Here is a 16,505-nt window from a genome sequence, read left to right on the forward strand (position 1 = left end):
TATCCAATCCGCATATAGCGCAGTTTATGAGCCGTCAACACCTACAGAAAATAAAAAATCACACGAGAAAGAGGAGAATAAAAAGGAAATCTGATATTTTTCAAGCTTTTCACGATTGCTTCCTTCCGAAACTTGAAACAATCACGGAAAGCTATCGCAAAGTGAATTTTTTTTTGTTGTATTTTCTAATTGCTAACTTTTTAGTTTTGGTATGAATTTGCAAATTCTCTTGATATCCAAGCCGCAAAAAATAAGGACGAAGTCAAGTATGTGGTGTTTCCAAAAAATGTAAGAATATTGAACAATTTTAAACGTTAACCAGGCTTCCAGAATAATGAACCGCTGACAATGGTTACTCTTGGAATTGGACGTGATATCCGAGCAGAGCTCAGACTGAAAGCGGTGACACTTTAAAAACTATAAAATTGTTACTGAACTTTTTTTCAGATGTACCCTAACCTAGCTTTTCACGGAGCGGGCCCGGGTGTTGCTGTGAACAAAGATCTATACGAAAGCACGTTGGGTGGGAAATTCTACAATTATGCAGTTAGTGGACAAAACGGTATACATATATCCAAAATCTTTCTTGGTGAGCCCTGAACTTTTTTAGTTTTCTCGAACATTGGTTTTCAGAACGAAACTCTACAGTAGATGCAACTAAACACATTCGAGCCGATTATTTCTTCAGAAAAATACTTAATAAAAACAGAATAGACATTCTTTGGATAGACATCGAACAAAATGAATACGGTATTCTTGAGCAAATCCATCAGAATGGAAAGTTGGATCAGGTCGGCGTCAAGATATGTCAGATAAACGTTGAATTCCATAAAGATGTTTTTGGAAATTCTGATGCCGAAATGCAAAAGTTCTATGATTTCGTGTTCAAGGTGTTGGAAGACAAGAAGTATATTCTTCTTAAACCAAAGCATGCAACATATATGGATATAATATATATAAGAGCTTTTATTGTTAATGTTGCTGATAGCGAATGTACTGATTTGTATATAAAATGAAAATTATTTTTAAAGTTCATAACGTTTTCAAAATATTGATTTCTGTTGTTGTATTCTCGCATAATTAAAATTATTAAACGGTAGATTAATTTTAGAGTGATTTTCTGGGTTTTTAGTATCCACAAATTATTCTAGAGAATAATTCGTGTGAGGATTTTATCTATTTTTTGTTTCCACGCGGCTTTGAGCATATTTTTTATCAGCCGATTGAGCTTTCGTTACGAAATTGTGCATACATGTTTCCTGCAACTTTCGTCAAATTTTGCTAAGAAGAGCTTTGTCAACTATAATATGCCCTTCTTATCGCTGTAAATTCTAAGGTTCCATTCAACGTAAACTCCAATAACAAATGATTGAAGCAAGAATAGAGAACAAAAATTAAAAATTTAGAAAAAATGAATAATGAATTGTTTCAGTGACTTGATAAAAAATTAGCCGGTGTGGGTAAACCCACATGTTTAGTTGACGAAGCTCTTTTTAGCGGAAAGCTTGCCGAAATTTTTTTTTTAATTTTCCACATTCAGACAATTTTTGAGCACTTTCTCGGTTGTTACAATTCAAATAAGTCATTTCGTTAGTTTTGGATAAAATCTGAAATACTACACTGCAGATTTCCTTTTTTTTCCAAGAAATATTTTCAAAAAATCTCCCATAATGTTTAACTATTTTAAATGTTTTTTCTGATATCTTAAAAATTGAGAGCAAAAGAGCAAAAAGTTGAAAATTCGACCGACCTTGCGATTTTTGATAATTTCACCGAAAATTCTCATTTTTTCGAAAAGCATTAAATTTTCAGTTTCAAAATCACATTTAATTGAGTATAGTGTTTTTTTTTGTTTTTCATAAATATCAGTGAATTAACTGGAAACATGCAAAAGCTCGATTTTTAACATTTTATGACCTCCCGTCATGAAGCTGCCGATAGGGATTTTTTTTCAAACTTTCAAATATGTTTTTGCAGATACAGAGGTTTATTGGTATGCTGAATCCGATTACAATATTAGTTTCCCATGAAAAAATTTAAAAATATCACAAACCGATTAAATGGAAAGGAGGGGGGGGGGTCCCCTAGCAGTTGGGCGCCCTGTAGAAGAAATAAGGACTATTTAGTGTACACTTTCGAATGACACACGTTTCGTTTTGAAGTCTGACGTTAAAATAAAAATCTTTATTTTCAAGGAATTAATGAAATATTTACAAGTTCACGTTTCATGATCTTCTTGCCGTGTCAATGGTCAACCAGAATTTTTGATGAATTTAGGCTGTGTGAATTTAGGCTGTGATACGTTAACTACTACAAAACATACAAGATATACTTTCGGTTCTTCAGACTCTCTCATAAGATTTTCAGCAAAAGAGTTGCGAACCTCGGCCGCGGGCCGAAACTTTTTCATTTCATGTTATGAGGGGAAAGAACAATGACCTATTCAATCCATTCTCGAATGTATTTTAACAATTATTATCGTTGTCGCCAACATCAATGTAGCTTCCAAAGAACCAGTCAATTCACGGAACAACTGTTTCGAAATATCTTGGATTCAATCTATAAATCTTTCCAACGATTCAGTTTTCACTACTCCCATATAAATAGGAATGAACATAACAAGACTAAACATATATTATTACTTTCTGATTCGTCGTGGCATGTGCATTGGAAAACAAGGTATGTTGTAAAAATATTAAAAATAAAATAAAAAATTACAGACGTTACCCTACAGATAGGTTTAATCCGAAGGTTGTTTAGTTATGCATTACTCGTGGTTTTTATTTTTCTTGTTTACTATTTCATGCAGCCAAATTCAAATAAGTTAATATTCAAAGCGTTTCGAGACTGTGTATTTCCAAAACTATTACCATTGAAGGGACAACACAAAGAGGTACCTATCACTCGGATTATATCACTCGTTTTGGTCAGGAGTGCGCGGCAATTGCCGACCGGAAATTTTAAACAACGAGACACGTGCTCCCGATATTTTTCATTAAAATTTAATAATATAATGTAGAAAAATATTTTCTGAAAAATTATTATTTTTGTTGAAAAGTTTGAAAAGCTCTCAAAAATCGTCTGAATGTTGAAAATTGTAAAACAGATGAAAAATTTATCAGGAAAAAAGAGGACTTTTGAAAACTTTCTCGGTTGCTTTAAATCAAATAAAATTTATTTCCAGATATAACAAATATTTCGTCTATATATAAATTTTAATGAATAATATTGGGGAAACATTCTCAGCTGCCTCATTTTGTAGAATTGCCGGTCGGCAATCGCCGCGCACCCTTGGTATCGTCATTTGCTTTTTTTAAAGTTCTGATTTTTGATACTTTCTTCAAATTAAAAAAAAATAAGAAAATGTCTAATTAGTTTTTTTCAGTTCTGGTATTCGTTCACAAATATCACTAAACAGTGCAATGGTCTGCCAGAATACAATGCCTTGGATATTCGCCCAGCACCCAATCGTGCTGAGGTTAAATACATCGCGCTTCCCAATAAGGTAACATCATTTTTACTTAAATTTTTCGTATGGATTGACTGCTTAGAAGGAACAATTGACAATGGTTACTTTGGGAATCGGTCATGATGTTAAAGCAGAGATACGACTGAAAGAGGTAAAAGGGTCGTTATAAAATGTAAACATTTAGTGATTGCAGTTATATCCAAATATTGATTTTCACGGATCAGATCCGTCAAACGAAATAAACAGAGATTTGTATGAAAATAAACTTGGAGGAAAGTATTACCAGTATGCTGTTAGTGGAGAGAAGGGAATGAAGAATTCACGTGTTTATCGTGGTAAGCAAAGAAATGTTGTGTTCAAAAACCTCAAAAAGACTATTAAAGGAGGATTAACGGTTTGGACGATTTGAGCTCAAATAAACAAATTTCATAATGAAACTGCTCAAAAGGTTTTCAAAAATTTTTTATGGCGGCTAAAAAAATAACCCCACACTGAAAAATTACACTGATTTTAGCTAAAATCACAAATGTTTCCCATTTGTCCGTGTCACATTTGTCCGATGTTGGTTTTTTTAGAATTATCGTCTTTTATTACATATAGTGGTAGTTTATCTAATTTAATTTTGTCGATTAAAATAGATTTAAAGCCGATAGGCAACCAATTTCGATGACTACCACTATATGTAATAAAAGACGATAATTCCAAAAAAGCCAACATCGGACAAATGTGACACGGAAAAATAGGAAAAATTCGTGATTTTAGATAAAATCAGTGTATTTTTTTTTCAAAAATTTGAACCGCCATAAAAAATTTTTGAAAAATTTTTGAGCAGTTTCATTACGAAATTCGTTTATTTGAGCTCATTTTGGGTCAATACGTTACAAAAATGGTCCAAATCGTTAGTCCTCCTTTAATAAACAAATTTAAGAAGAGTATAAGGAAGAAATAACCGAGCACGTTGGAGCTGAGTATTTTTTAAAGAATTTTGTACGAAAAGATCGAGTTGATATTCTTTGGATAGATATTGAAGGAAATGAGTTTTCATTCCTTGAACAAATTCATAACGGCGGAACAATTGATAAAGAAGGAATCAAAATCTGTCAGATTAACGTAGAGTTGCACAAAGACCTTTTGGAGAAACCGGAAGGAGAAATGGAAAAATTCCACGACTTTATCTTCAAAATTCTAGAAGATGGAAAATACATTTCAATAAACCCATACTTTGTCGAGTATTTAAAATATCGATTTATACGATTATTTCTAGTTAATGTTGGGGACAACGAGTGTACTAATTTATATCTTAAGTAAATGTTTATATATTAAGAATAAAATATTAAAAAGGTTGGCTTGTTGAAACAAATTTACTGAAACCACATACAAAATATTTGATGATGGATGACAACTGAGTGAGAAAATACAAAACAGTTTATTGCTCACCCTAGTATAATTGTCAGATAAACCCTTGGTTGATAAAGTTACTTAATAGAATTTATTGAACTTGCGACGATAATTACATTTTTGGCTTTATTACAACAATTACATTTATTAAACACCAGAAAACACAGGACAATAATGGATTCGTACGCATAATCATGACCCACCCTATAATTTCTAAAAAATAAACTTTAGTTTTCTACTTTTCAGTTGGAGAACCAAATGTTATACATACAGTGCTCCACATAATGATACGGCCACCCCCAAATTTTGGTATAACTCAAAACTGGGTTGAGATAGCAAAACATAGTTTCTTGTGAAAATTTCCGCTGTACTGGCTAACTTTCAGATAAGTATTGGAAATATACCTGAACCGTTCGTAAAAAAAGATAAACCATTTTTTCATGAAAAACCATATAAAAAAATCCACAAAATGATACGGCCACCCTTGGTTTTTGTTTTCTTTTTTCGTTTTTTTTTGCAATTTTTTTTGCTAAACGTTAGGTTTCATGTTCGTTTGTGTTTTTACAGCTATGGGTCGTGGAATAACTTTAACTGACTACGAAAAAGGACAAATTGTGCAAAATTATCTCAAGGCTTCTCGGATCGTCAGATTTTTCGTGATTTGAAACGTTTGAGAGATATGATCACTCGATATGCTTCAAATCCTGCCGATTATTGCACCAAAAAGTCTTCTGGTCGGCCACCACTCCTTTCTGGTAGAGACAAGCGAAAAATCGTTCGTCGAGCATTCAATTGAACAGTGACTTGCTCGAAAAGTAGGAGCGAGATGAACCTGCCAGTGTCTGTTGTTGAGATCTTCAGTGGCGAGACAAAGTTTAACTGTGATGGTCCTGATGGCTACCATGATTACTGGCACGATTTGAGAAAAGAAAAGATGATCTGAAACCAAAAACTGGGCTTGAACGATTATACCATAATCCTCACTTGTCTCCGTTAGTTCTCTGGCTGATTTTAGCAAACTGAATACGATTTTGGCAGTGTTTTTCGGTAATGAAATTAGCCTTTATTAATTTTCGTCTTTTGATAAACTGGGACTTCGAAGGACACGACGTACGGTCTCAACAGACACTGGTAGGTTCATCTCGCTCCTACTTTTCGAGCAAGTCACTGTTCAATTGAATGCTCGACGAACGATTTTTCGCTTGTCTCTACCAGAAAGGAGTGGTGGGCGACCAGAAGACTTTTTGGTGCAATAATCGGCAGGATTTGAAGCATATCGAGTGATCATATCTCTCAAACGTTTCAAATCACGAAAAATCTGACGATCCGAGAAGCCTTGAGATAATTTTGCACAATTTGTCCTTTTTCGTAGTCAGTTAAAGTTATTCCACGACCCATAGCTGTAAAAACACAAACGAACATGAAACCTAACGTTTAGCAAAAAAAATTGCAAAAAGAAACGAAAAAAGAAAACAAAAACCAAGGGTGGCCGTATCATTTTGTGGATTTTTCTATATGGTTTTTCATGAAAAAATGGTTTATCTTTTTTACGAACGGTTCAGGTATATTTCCAATACTTATCTGAAAGTTAGCCAGTACAGCGAACATTTTCACAAGAAACTATGTTTTGCTATCTCAACCCAGTTTTGAGTTATACCAAAATTTGGGGGTGGCCGTATCATTATGTGGAGCACTGTATAAAGCGCGTGTCCTTCTGTCCCTAAATATGTAGTTTGATCTTTGTTCAGAGCAACGAAATTTTGGGAAACCTTATGCTAAGTGCGCAGCAGACATCGATCGAGGTCCGCGATAGACACCGTTTATCTAATGTGTTTTCTCAAAAAGTCGGGGACCGCGCCGTAGGTGCGGTCCACGGCTGGTATATATATATAAACATTTGTCAATTTGTTTCAGACAGTTTCCAAGCATTTTTAAGCGTCATTTTTATTTACACATACCACGCAGAAAACGCGGGAGTACCACACAGTGTCTGGCACGCTTCCGCGTGGTTTGTAGTTTCAGTTTATCTGAGAACACAGTAATCCCAGAAATAATAAGCCACTTTTATATTATTTAAAATTATTGAGTAGATAAAGTGCGAGTGGGGTGAACAATCGATTCCACGCTTTGTCCATTTTTTCGACAGAAACATGATTTCAATGATTTTTGCAACTCTGTGTTGTACATCAGATAAATTACAGAATTCGAAGAGCAGTTCAGTGTGACCAAAAATGGAACCGACGAGAACCAAATCGGTTGGTCTGCCGGAACAATATACGGGAGAATTTGGAACAATATCCATACAGCCACATAGAAAATGGAAATGAAAACAAATTGAAAAAGGTACCTGGAAATAATAGTTTATAGGAATTATAGAAAGTTCCAGAACTCTCACCGTGCTTCTTGTTTTCTTTTGTTACTCTGAACACTGTCCTCAACGTTTCTATTTGCATTGCGGATATAAATGAATACGGACACATAGCAAAATGTGGATATGGATGTGCAAAAGACATCGTAGACTAACAAAATGTCGTTAGAGTATGAATGAACTCCCTCAATGCTCAAAAACATGTAGGACATGATATCGATGTCAACAATTAAACTGAAAGTAACTTTTTGTTGGCAATAGTAGACTAAGGTTATCTTACACACAACACGGTAAAAAGTATTGAATACATGCAGCAGAAAATGAAGTCAAAGTTATAAGAATGATGAAGATAAAGATTGTTCGTTGAAATGTGAAAATATTGTTCTTGTTCAGAGTAATTACGACAAATCTGGAAAGTAGAGTATTGTATACCGAAAAATGATTTGAACCAGTGCTGTGCGGCTCTTGAAAAAAGTCGGCTCTCGGCTCGCACCAAGAGCCGAAAAAACCCCCAAAATGTCGGCTCTCAGCTCTCGCTGAGAGCCGAGAGCCGCACAGCACTGATTTGGCCCCAGAGAAAAAATTTTCCAAATCAAAAGTCTGCTCTAAATCCTATGCGTTAAATCTACTTATTGTCATTCTTGTACAATTTATACTTGTGGCATGTGTCCAATGCTAGAATGTCCTGGTGAGACCCATCGTTGTGAGACCCATAGGTCAGCGGCTGGTTTTGCAATATTAAATCGCTGCCTAAGAGTTTGAAATTACTGCTATTTTTTGTGAGAATCAAACGCGAAATATGCACTGAAAATTTCGAGCTTATAAGTGAGAACTAGTATTATTAATCAAAAAATTTTCTGAAAGGTAGTATTTCATTTCATATGCAGTAGTTTTTCACGTTCTATTATTATTGCAAATGTTAAAAAAATAGTGTGCGTGGCAAAATGGTTACCTATTGAGTGCCATCACAGGCTGTACAAGACTTTCCATAAACCACCCGTTCATGTGAATCCATCCAAAAAACACACTCAAATTGTTAATTCTTGCTCCTGTGAGTACGTAACGCTGAACAAAAAAAATTGATAAACTGTCAATCAGTGAAAACTTACTCCAAAAATTATAGAAAGAGAACTGTGAAAACATGCCACAAAAAGCTGCAGTAAGTCAGAGATTATGTTGAAAAATGCAATTAAATAGATGGAGCTTTTCTTTCCAAAGAAAGCAAATCTAAATACAGGGATGAAGATGAGCAGATTTAAACAAATTGAGACAAAGGAAAGGCAAAAGCAAGCCAAGCCAATATGCCAGTTCAGTAGCATCTTCGTACGATGATCTAGGATCCAGACACGTTATTAGATTGAATGAGAACACGACACTAGAAAAAATAATACCTCAAAAATTAAATACATTCATATGTAGTTACCAAAAACTACAAAACATACGTTATTTTTCAAAACAAGAAAATCATATTCTTAACTACATACTTTTTATTACCATACTCTTATTTAAATGAAAAATTAGTACACAGCTTGTGAGTTGCGCAGATAAATTGATATTCGAAACATTCTACCTTGAGACCGGGAAAACAAAGTACTACGTAGTGCAATTTTGGAAATCACGTGGGATTTTGAGTAACTAGAAAAAAAAAGCAAGTAAAACCAAAACAACATGGAGGTTTTCGATGAAGTGGGAGAAGAGAGTTCCTGGAATTCGTAAAACATCTATTGCCTTGCTATAAATTGACAAAAACATGATTTCTGTTCAATATCAAACCCAAATTCATTCATGGCACAGGGCGGAAATGTGTACTGTCAAGAAATAGGTCTGTTACATGTTAATTTAAAAAAAAAGTAAAAAGTGTACAGTTTTTGGTACTGTTCAAAAAAGTTATTGGATTTGAATAGTTTTTGAGAAGTCTTCGAAACGGAACCATGTGGCGTATCAGAAACGGAATGAATATCTTAACAAATAATCACAAATTTTAAAATTTTCTTAAAAATCAATCGTCAATTTTGAAATATGAACAAAACATATGAAAATCCGAATACAATTTCGATATGAGCATATTTTATTGAATGTTAAATCACAATTTTACATGGTAAATTACATATGTACAATACAATCAATGCTTATTTGTTCTGGTCTTTTTTGTCTTTTCTGTAATCCACACAACCATTGCAACTACAAAATTCTTTTCCGATTCCACAGTATCCACCATTTGAGCAACAATACTTAGTATCATCATCGGGATTGCAAATTGGCATCTGAAAAGTTTGATAATTATTTAAATTTTATCAATAAATCTACTTTTCCATTGATTTTTTCAATATCTTTTCCGCATCTTCCCCTCTTTCCATCTGGAGCATCTTGTGTATACCATTGAATTTCTCTTGACGGTTTTACAGGTTTCTTGATGATCAAATCGGGATCCTTGCGGTAGTTCACGCATCCCTTACAATCGCAGTATTCTTTTCCACTTCCGCAATATCCAGCTGCTCCACAACACGAGAAGCCTGGATCATCTGGGTCACAGACAGGGTAAAATCCATTTATCAATGGAGCAGACTTTCCACATTGTCCTTGCTTCTTTTCGTCAGAATTTTCAGGAGTCCACCATCGAACGTCGTCAATTGGAACACATTTATATGTAACTTTGTCACCTTTTCCTCCGGAGCACAGCCCAGCAGAAGATACTAAATTCAAAAGTGTATCTGCATCGTCATCAAGATCCAAGGCCCAGATCATCAATCCACCAAGGTTTCGATCTGTAGCATACTTCATTTTTTCTTTGAGACTTCTCTCATTTTCAAATCCTAAGAACTTCTTGGCGCCGTTATTCATAATATATGGAGTTTTTGTCTTTTCGTGCCACGAAGCTGATCCCTTATTCCATCCTTCCTTTGCAAGATTTCTCCATCCAACATATCCGCCTTCATATTTTCCATTCTGTGGTGCAGCAGTTCTCCACATATTGTCCGATTTATCAATTGGACCAAGAACATTCTTCCAGTATCTCCCGTAGAAGGGTACTCCCATATTCAATTGACTTGGCTTTTCCGTCTTACAAGCATAAAACTTCATTGAGAAATCAGCATTCAGTTTTCCAGAAAATCCTTTCAAACTTCCAAAATACAATGGAGCAGGTGTTCCTGTATAAGCACCCCATTTCGATTCCCATGCTCCATAGTAATCGTAGGTCATCACATTTATGAAATCGGCATACTTCAATATTCCTTTCAGATCATAACCCTTTCGAAGATTCCATTCTCCAGCTGCAGATGCCAGTGTAATAACATATGGATCCTTTCTCTTCTTCTTCTTTGCCATTTCTGAGAACTTTTCTCTAATTTCTTTGATGAGCTGAACATGGTTTTTGGCATCTTTTCCATTACTATCAGGATATTCCCAATCGAGATCAACACCATCAATCTTCTGATCTTCAACAAAAGAAGCGATGGAGTCAACAAACTTTCTGCAAGTTAAAATGATATCTTTGGTTAAACTGAAAGCTATTTTACTTTCTCTTTCCAGAATCTGCTGCCACAGAAGAGAAGTACTGTGAGTTATCCCAACCACCAACGGCAAAAAGAACTCGAACTCCAGAATTTGCAGCTCTAGCTTTTTTCTTCATATTCAGAAATCTTCTCTCTGCTTTTTTCGCAGCCTGTGGACCGGAATCATCTTCACTTACAGCGCCGAACTTCACACTTCCATCCTCATACATCGCAACAAATGCGAATATAACGTGTGTCAGCTTCTTAAGTTGATTCTCTGTTATCTCACGATCTCCCCATCCTGTATAGTATCCAACAATTCGTTTTCCACAAGAAGCTGCTGGCAATGAACTCTTTCCAGTCGGCTCTTCAACTTTTGACGGATCTGGCTTTGGTGGCTCAGGCTTATCCTCTTCGCACTTGTTATCCCAAGACCCCATAAGCTTATCCTCTTTGTACTTTTCAGTTCCAAAATAGATTCCGTCATTTTTCACAACATAATAGAACGTAGCTTTTCCCTTGTTATCGGATTTTCCTCCATAAACATCAAAACCAATCTTTTGATTATGCTTATCAGTAAATTCACAAACAAAGAGAGTTCTTCCGAAAATGTGAGGTTGGAAAGCAAACGACCACTCTTTGTCGAGTTTGTCCCAGCCCATCTGAAATTTTTAGTTTATTTTGAAAACTGGAGGGATTCCAAGCTTACCATATCATCACCACTCCAGCACCTTCTTTGAATTTCCCTTTCAGCTTGATCTTTACAAGTTCTCGTGTTTCTCAAAACAACTGCTGCTTCTTTTCCTTCATCACATCCAACACGGCTAGGCTCGTCAAACGATTCCTCCAATAATTTGAATCCGCTGAATCCAAACACTTTCAGAGCTTTGAATTTGAGGTATCCGTATGCTTTTCCATTATCCCACTCATCAGCTCTCCATCTACAGTAATCTTCACACTGGAATTCACTGTGTTCACACATATCTGGGAATGCAAGTCCGTGAACTTTCATGGTAGCTCCACCTTCTACCTGTAAAATGATCTAGTTTTAAGACAAAATCCAGAATAACTCACATCAACGACGACGAGTCGCAGGTTAGATGACAAATCCAGTTTTCCAATAAATCCGAAATAGTCAGCTGCCAAAATTTCCCAGCACAAGCTCAATCCACCCTTTGTCAATAATTTTGCCAACTTGGAGCCAACTGCGCATAAACTGATAACTCCTCCCAACTTCCGATCAGCAAGGTATTTGAGACCGGGCACGTCTTCATTTTCTTTTTTCGTACAATCATTCTTATCCTTAGCGCAATAAAGTACAGTATCTTTGGCAAAAGTCACGCTAGGTACGCAAATGTCAGCTTCAACAGAGATTTCTACAAGGCCGAATGGAAATGTACATCCACCAGCAAAGCAACCTCCATAAAGATTTTTGAAAACAGACAGAGTATCCTCTCCTGATGAAGGAGTAGAAAAACTGCATCCAACTTGCCTTTTTGATCTGAAATACAAAACCTGCGTATTCAAACAGTTTTAAATAAAAGTAGAGATACCTGAAAGCACGAAGAACTGTTGTATTTTGGGGAGAATTCCAATCTTCTCCGTCCAAAATAACTTTTGTTGCCAACACTTGACAGTATAGCAGGAGCTCTTCATTTTCGCAGTAGCAATTTTTAATATTGTCACTGAAACTATTAATTTGTTTTTAATCGACAACTATCTAATTTTGAACCTCATTTTGGTTTTCTTGATTTCTTCGCAATATTTTTCTCTAGGGAGTGGGTGTTGACTATCCAAAATCTTTCTAATCTTTTCATCGGATTTGTACAATTCCTTGAGTTTAGAGTTCACAGCTGGCTTTTGCAGGTCGGCTAGCAATTCTTCATTCATCGCATTCTCATTTGCCTCACTCGGATTTGAGTTGTAATTGTCAAACTGAAATTTTTAAGTTAACCATTCTAAATTGTTTTCAAATATTGCTACCATTTTAACAAGTTCTGGTGCAATGTCTTTCAAACTTGTTACAATCAAGTCCTGAGCCTGTCTTGTATCGACTCCCAAACTTGCTGTACATATCAGTGATCCCCATTCAAATGGTTTTTCGCATTTTATACCGGGATTGAGAGTTTCAATCTGTCCTCGACTCAATCCAGTCAGTCTCGTTATTTTTTCGCAATTATCATTTTCCGGAGTGACCCGTCGGGAAGAAATACACTGCTCTTGCTTGAAAGGTCCGGTTCCAAGACAAATCTGAAAACACAAACAAATGTATCAATAAATTAGAAATAACTGGTTTCGCTTTACAATTAGCTTTTAATATTTTTTGACTCACTTGTTCCGATTTTTGTAATCTGTCGCAACGGAATGTTGGATTCAAATCCATCAGTTTTCTCATACTAATTTGATTTTGTTGCATCACTTGGTTACATGATTGATATTGGTTGAACATTTGAATGGAAGTACAATTCTTTGTAGATTGAGATTTCACACAGATTTTTGAGCCTTTTGGAATTTTCTGTCGATTCGTACAGTTCACTCTCGGGTTCAGGAACTTGAACAAATCGATGGTAATTGACGAGTTTCTAGCTTCTCCATAGCAGTCGGAAGATTCATCATTCATAGTTTTCCATTCGGTACATGTCATATTCGGAAGTTTCCTATCATCAGCCGACCATACACACATCATTCTCCCAATTGGAAGGTTATCACACTTGACACCTTCATTTGCTCTCTCCATTTCAGTTTGATTAGTTTTGAAAGCATTTTCTAGGAACCAACAAGTGTCTCCTTTAATGACTTCTATGCGATGTTGACAGGTGTAGTTTTGAGAGACACAAATTGTATCGCCGACCTGAAAGAAAACCAAAAATTGTACTGAAAATAGCTTTTACGCTTACCTCGAGAGCTTTGCAGTCGTAGGTTTTCTGAAGATCGGTGAGGTTAATACCGTACGCGACGGATATGTTGAAGCATGTATTTCCTGGTGTGATCGTAGCGTATTCATTGCATGTTCCAGATGCTGAAAAACACCAGAGATTTCATGAAAATTTAATAATTGATTTCGGTACTTGTGTATTACATGCCCTCATTTTTAAATCAAATTTAATGTTCATTAATTTCTCCATTTAAATTAAACGTGATATACATTTTCCCTTTTTAGGCTTAGAAATTGCTATTTTCTAAGCCTAAAAATACAAAAGTGTGGTTCACGTTTTTATTTCGCATAACTTAAAAAATTACTATTAAAATGAGGGCATGTAATACACAAGTACCTTGATTTCTTGTGAATATTTTTCCCGAAGAACACATTAAATGGAACAATTAGAGAAATAACCATGAACTCACTTTCAACCATTGGCAGAGCGGGCTTCGTAGTATTTGAGTTTTCCTCTGGACTCCCTGGATTGGATCCGCCAGAAACACAAACTTCTTTCCCAACCATCAACTTGTTACAATCCAATCCTCTATTCATCTCCATGAACTGCTGTTCCGTCATTTTCTGAGCCGACCATATTTTGAAGCAAGTATCCCCTTCTTTAACTTTTATTTTCTGTTCACATTGCCCTGTGGGTGCTCGCGTAGAATTGTTGCCTTGATTGCTCGAACTGGTTGTTCGTGATTGTCCAGAAACTGGAGTGGTAACTCTTGGATTGTTTGTGACTCCATTACCAGGTCCTCTAACGATACAAACTTCTTTTCCAACTTCCAATCTGTTGCAATCCAATCCTCTATTCATCTCCATAAACTGCTGCTCCGTGATTTTATGAGCCGACCAGATTTTAAAGCAGGTGTCACCTTCCTTGACTTCTGTCTTCTGGCCACATTGACTTGTGGAAGTAGAATTGTTCCCTTGGTTGCTTGGTCTGGTTGCTGGTGCTGTGGTGGCTCTCGGATTGTTTGTGACTCCATTACCAGGTCCTCTAGCAATACAAACTTCCTTTCCAACTTCCAATCTGTCACAGTCTAGCCCTTTATTTAGTTCCATAAACTGTTGTTCGGTCAATTTTTGAGCCGACCAGATTTTGAAGCAAGTATCTCCTGGATTGATTTGAACTCTTTCCTGGCACTGTGATGCTATTGGAGTTTCTTGATTGTTTCCCTGGTTGATGTTTTCTCCAGCCACGCAAACTTCTTTACCCACTTCCAGCTTGTCACAATCCAATCTTTTATTCAAATCCATAAATTGCTGTTGGGTCATTCTTTGTGAAGTCCAGATATTGAAGCAAGTGTCTCCTGGATTAATTTTCACTTTTCTTGGACACTGCGTTTGAACGGGTGCTTCTAAAACGTTTTCCTGAATGTTATTCCCGACATTTCCAGTTACGCAAACTTCTTTTCCAATTTCCAGTTTATCACAATCTAATTCTGGATTGATATCCATAAACTGTTGTTGTGTCATTTTTTGTGAAGTCCAAATACTGAAACAAGTGTCACCTGGCTTGACGGTTATCTTCTTGCTGCAATCTACTTCAGAAGTTGCTGCACCGGCTTCTCTCTTGTGTTTTGCTCTACCCACACAGAGTTCCTTTCCTGGTACCAGCCTGTCGCAATCGATTCCTCGATTCAAAGCTCTAAATTGCTTTTCTGACATTTTGTGTGAGGTCCAGATTTTGTAGCAGGTATCGCCTTTTTTAAACCTGTACGTTTTTCCACATCTTGACTGAGCCGGTAGCTCAAATGCGATACTTGTTGGGTTTACAGTTACACAAACTTCTTTTCCGATTTCTAACTTGTCACAGTCCAGTCCTTTGTTCAATTCCATAAACTCCTGTTCAGATATTTTCTGGGACGTCCAAATATTGTAACAAGTGTCACCTTCTTTGATTTTCAGTTTACTTAGGCAGTTAGTATCCACGGATTCTTTTTCTACATCTCTCTTAGTTCTCATTGGTCCAGATATGCAAACTTCTTTTCCGATTTCCAGTTTATCACAATCTAAACCTTTGTTCAAATTCCTGAACTGTTTCTCCGAAATTTTATTTGTAGTCCAGATTTTGAAACAAGTGTCGCCTTTTTGGATTTTGTGTTTCTTGTTGCAGTTTGACTGAGATGGTGCCGCAAACGAGTTTCTCGAGGATTTAGTACCAACAGCTACACAAACTTCCTTTCCAACTTTCAACTTGTCACAATCCATCCCTTCATTCATCCCCAGAAACTGCCGTTCTGATAACTTTTGGGATGACCAAATTTTGAAGCAAGTATCTTCTGCCTTGAGTTTCAATTTCTTTTCACAAACGGGCTTAGTGGTTGAGGACGCCAGACATAGCCTGAAAAATTAAAAATTATCACCAATAAAGTAAGAATAAAATCACTCACTTATCGCCAAGTGGAAGTTTATCACATTTCATTCCTTTGTTCAGCTGCTGCAGACGTTCCACGCTAATTTTTGCATTAGATGCAATATTCCAGCAGGAATCTCCAGATTTTATTTCAGTCCATTTTGTACAGTAAGCCTTTGAAGATACCCAGGGTATCAGACAAAATAGTAGAAGTGGTATCATTCCACCTGAATTGAAACAAGTTGAACTCGACTAGAATTAGGGTAAAATGTTTTTTAAAAACGGCAGAACCAATTATATCAGGAACACTTTGTTCTGGCCTTGAAAAAATGACAACTTAATTTAAGTTGTTAAGAAGAACACTGTTAAAGAGGGGTTCAAAATGAAGAAGGACGAGTAACTAATTGATAAAAGATCAAACACTTAAGAACAAATTTGTGAGTCATTTTGAGTAAAGAGTACTAGACATTATTGTTTGACAAATGAGATGAATAAGA

At 36.0% G+C, this 16,505-nt stretch overlaps 4 protein-coding genes and 1 non-coding gene across 5 annotated transcripts; 3 read left to right on the top strand and 2 right to left on the bottom strand.

Annotated features, from left to right (window-relative positions):
* Positions 1–26: 26 nt before the first annotated feature.
* On the top strand, positions 27–1,016 carry F07G11.2 (Methyltransferase FkbM domain-containing protein; the record flags this gene model as incomplete). The annotated part of the gene is made up of 5 exons (NM_072457.3): positions 27–161; positions 205–288; positions 331–402; positions 448–589; positions 634–1,016. The coding sequence occupies 5 exons, from the start codon at positions 27–29 to the stop codon at positions 1,014–1,016; spliced, it is 816 nt and encodes a 271-aa protein (NP_504858.3).
* Positions 1,017–2,609: 1,593 nt separating this feature from the next.
* Positions 2,610–4,810, top strand: F07G11.1 (Methyltransferase FkbM domain-containing protein; the record flags this gene model as incomplete). Its single annotated transcript, NM_072459.3, has 6 exons — positions 2,610–2,679; positions 2,721–2,893; positions 3,386–3,505; positions 3,552–3,620; positions 3,663–3,804; positions 4,398–4,810. 6 exons carry the CDS (start codon positions 2,610–2,612, stop codon positions 4,775–4,777), a joined length of 954 nt encoding a protein of 317 aa, NP_504860.1. The 3' UTR covers positions 4,778–4,810.
* Positions 4,811–6,946: 2,136 nt separating this feature from the next.
* On the bottom strand, positions 6,947–8,554 carry srx-6 (G-protein coupled receptors family 1 profile domain-containing protein; the record flags this gene model as incomplete). The annotated part of the gene is made up of 5 exons (NM_001322566.1): positions 6,947–7,214; positions 7,263–7,469; positions 7,516–7,644; positions 8,188–8,300; positions 8,345–8,554. 5 exons carry the CDS (start codon positions 8,552–8,554, stop codon positions 6,947–6,949), a joined length of 927 nt encoding a protein of 308 aa, NP_001309479.1.
* A 726-nt stretch (positions 8,555–9,280) lies between these two features.
* On the bottom strand, positions 9,281–16,230 carry lmd-4 (LysM domain-containing protein; the record flags this gene model as incomplete). Its single annotated transcript, NM_072461.5, has 12 exons — positions 9,281–9,499; positions 9,543–10,707; positions 10,754–11,391; positions 11,439–11,759; positions 11,804–12,230; positions 12,283–12,414; positions 12,462–12,664; positions 12,713–12,979; positions 13,062–13,580; positions 13,627–13,748; positions 14,075–15,996; positions 16,046–16,230. The coding sequence occupies 12 exons, from the start codon at positions 16,228–16,230 to the stop codon at positions 9,365–9,367; spliced, it is 6,036 nt and encodes a 2,011-aa protein (NP_504862.2). The 3' UTR covers positions 9,281–9,364.
* F07G11.10 lies at positions 9,732–9,809 on the top strand. The gene has a single exon (NR_069021.1). It is a non-coding gene; the product is annotated as an Unclassified non-coding RNA F07G11.10 (non-coding RNA).
* Positions 16,231–16,505: the final 275 nt, after the last annotated feature.

This window comes from Caenorhabditis elegans, chromosome V (genome assembly GCF_000002985.6).
Source record: "Caenorhabditis elegans chromosome V".
NCBI classification, from domain to species: domain Eukaryota; kingdom Metazoa; phylum Nematoda; class Chromadorea; order Rhabditida; family Rhabditidae; genus Caenorhabditis; species Caenorhabditis elegans.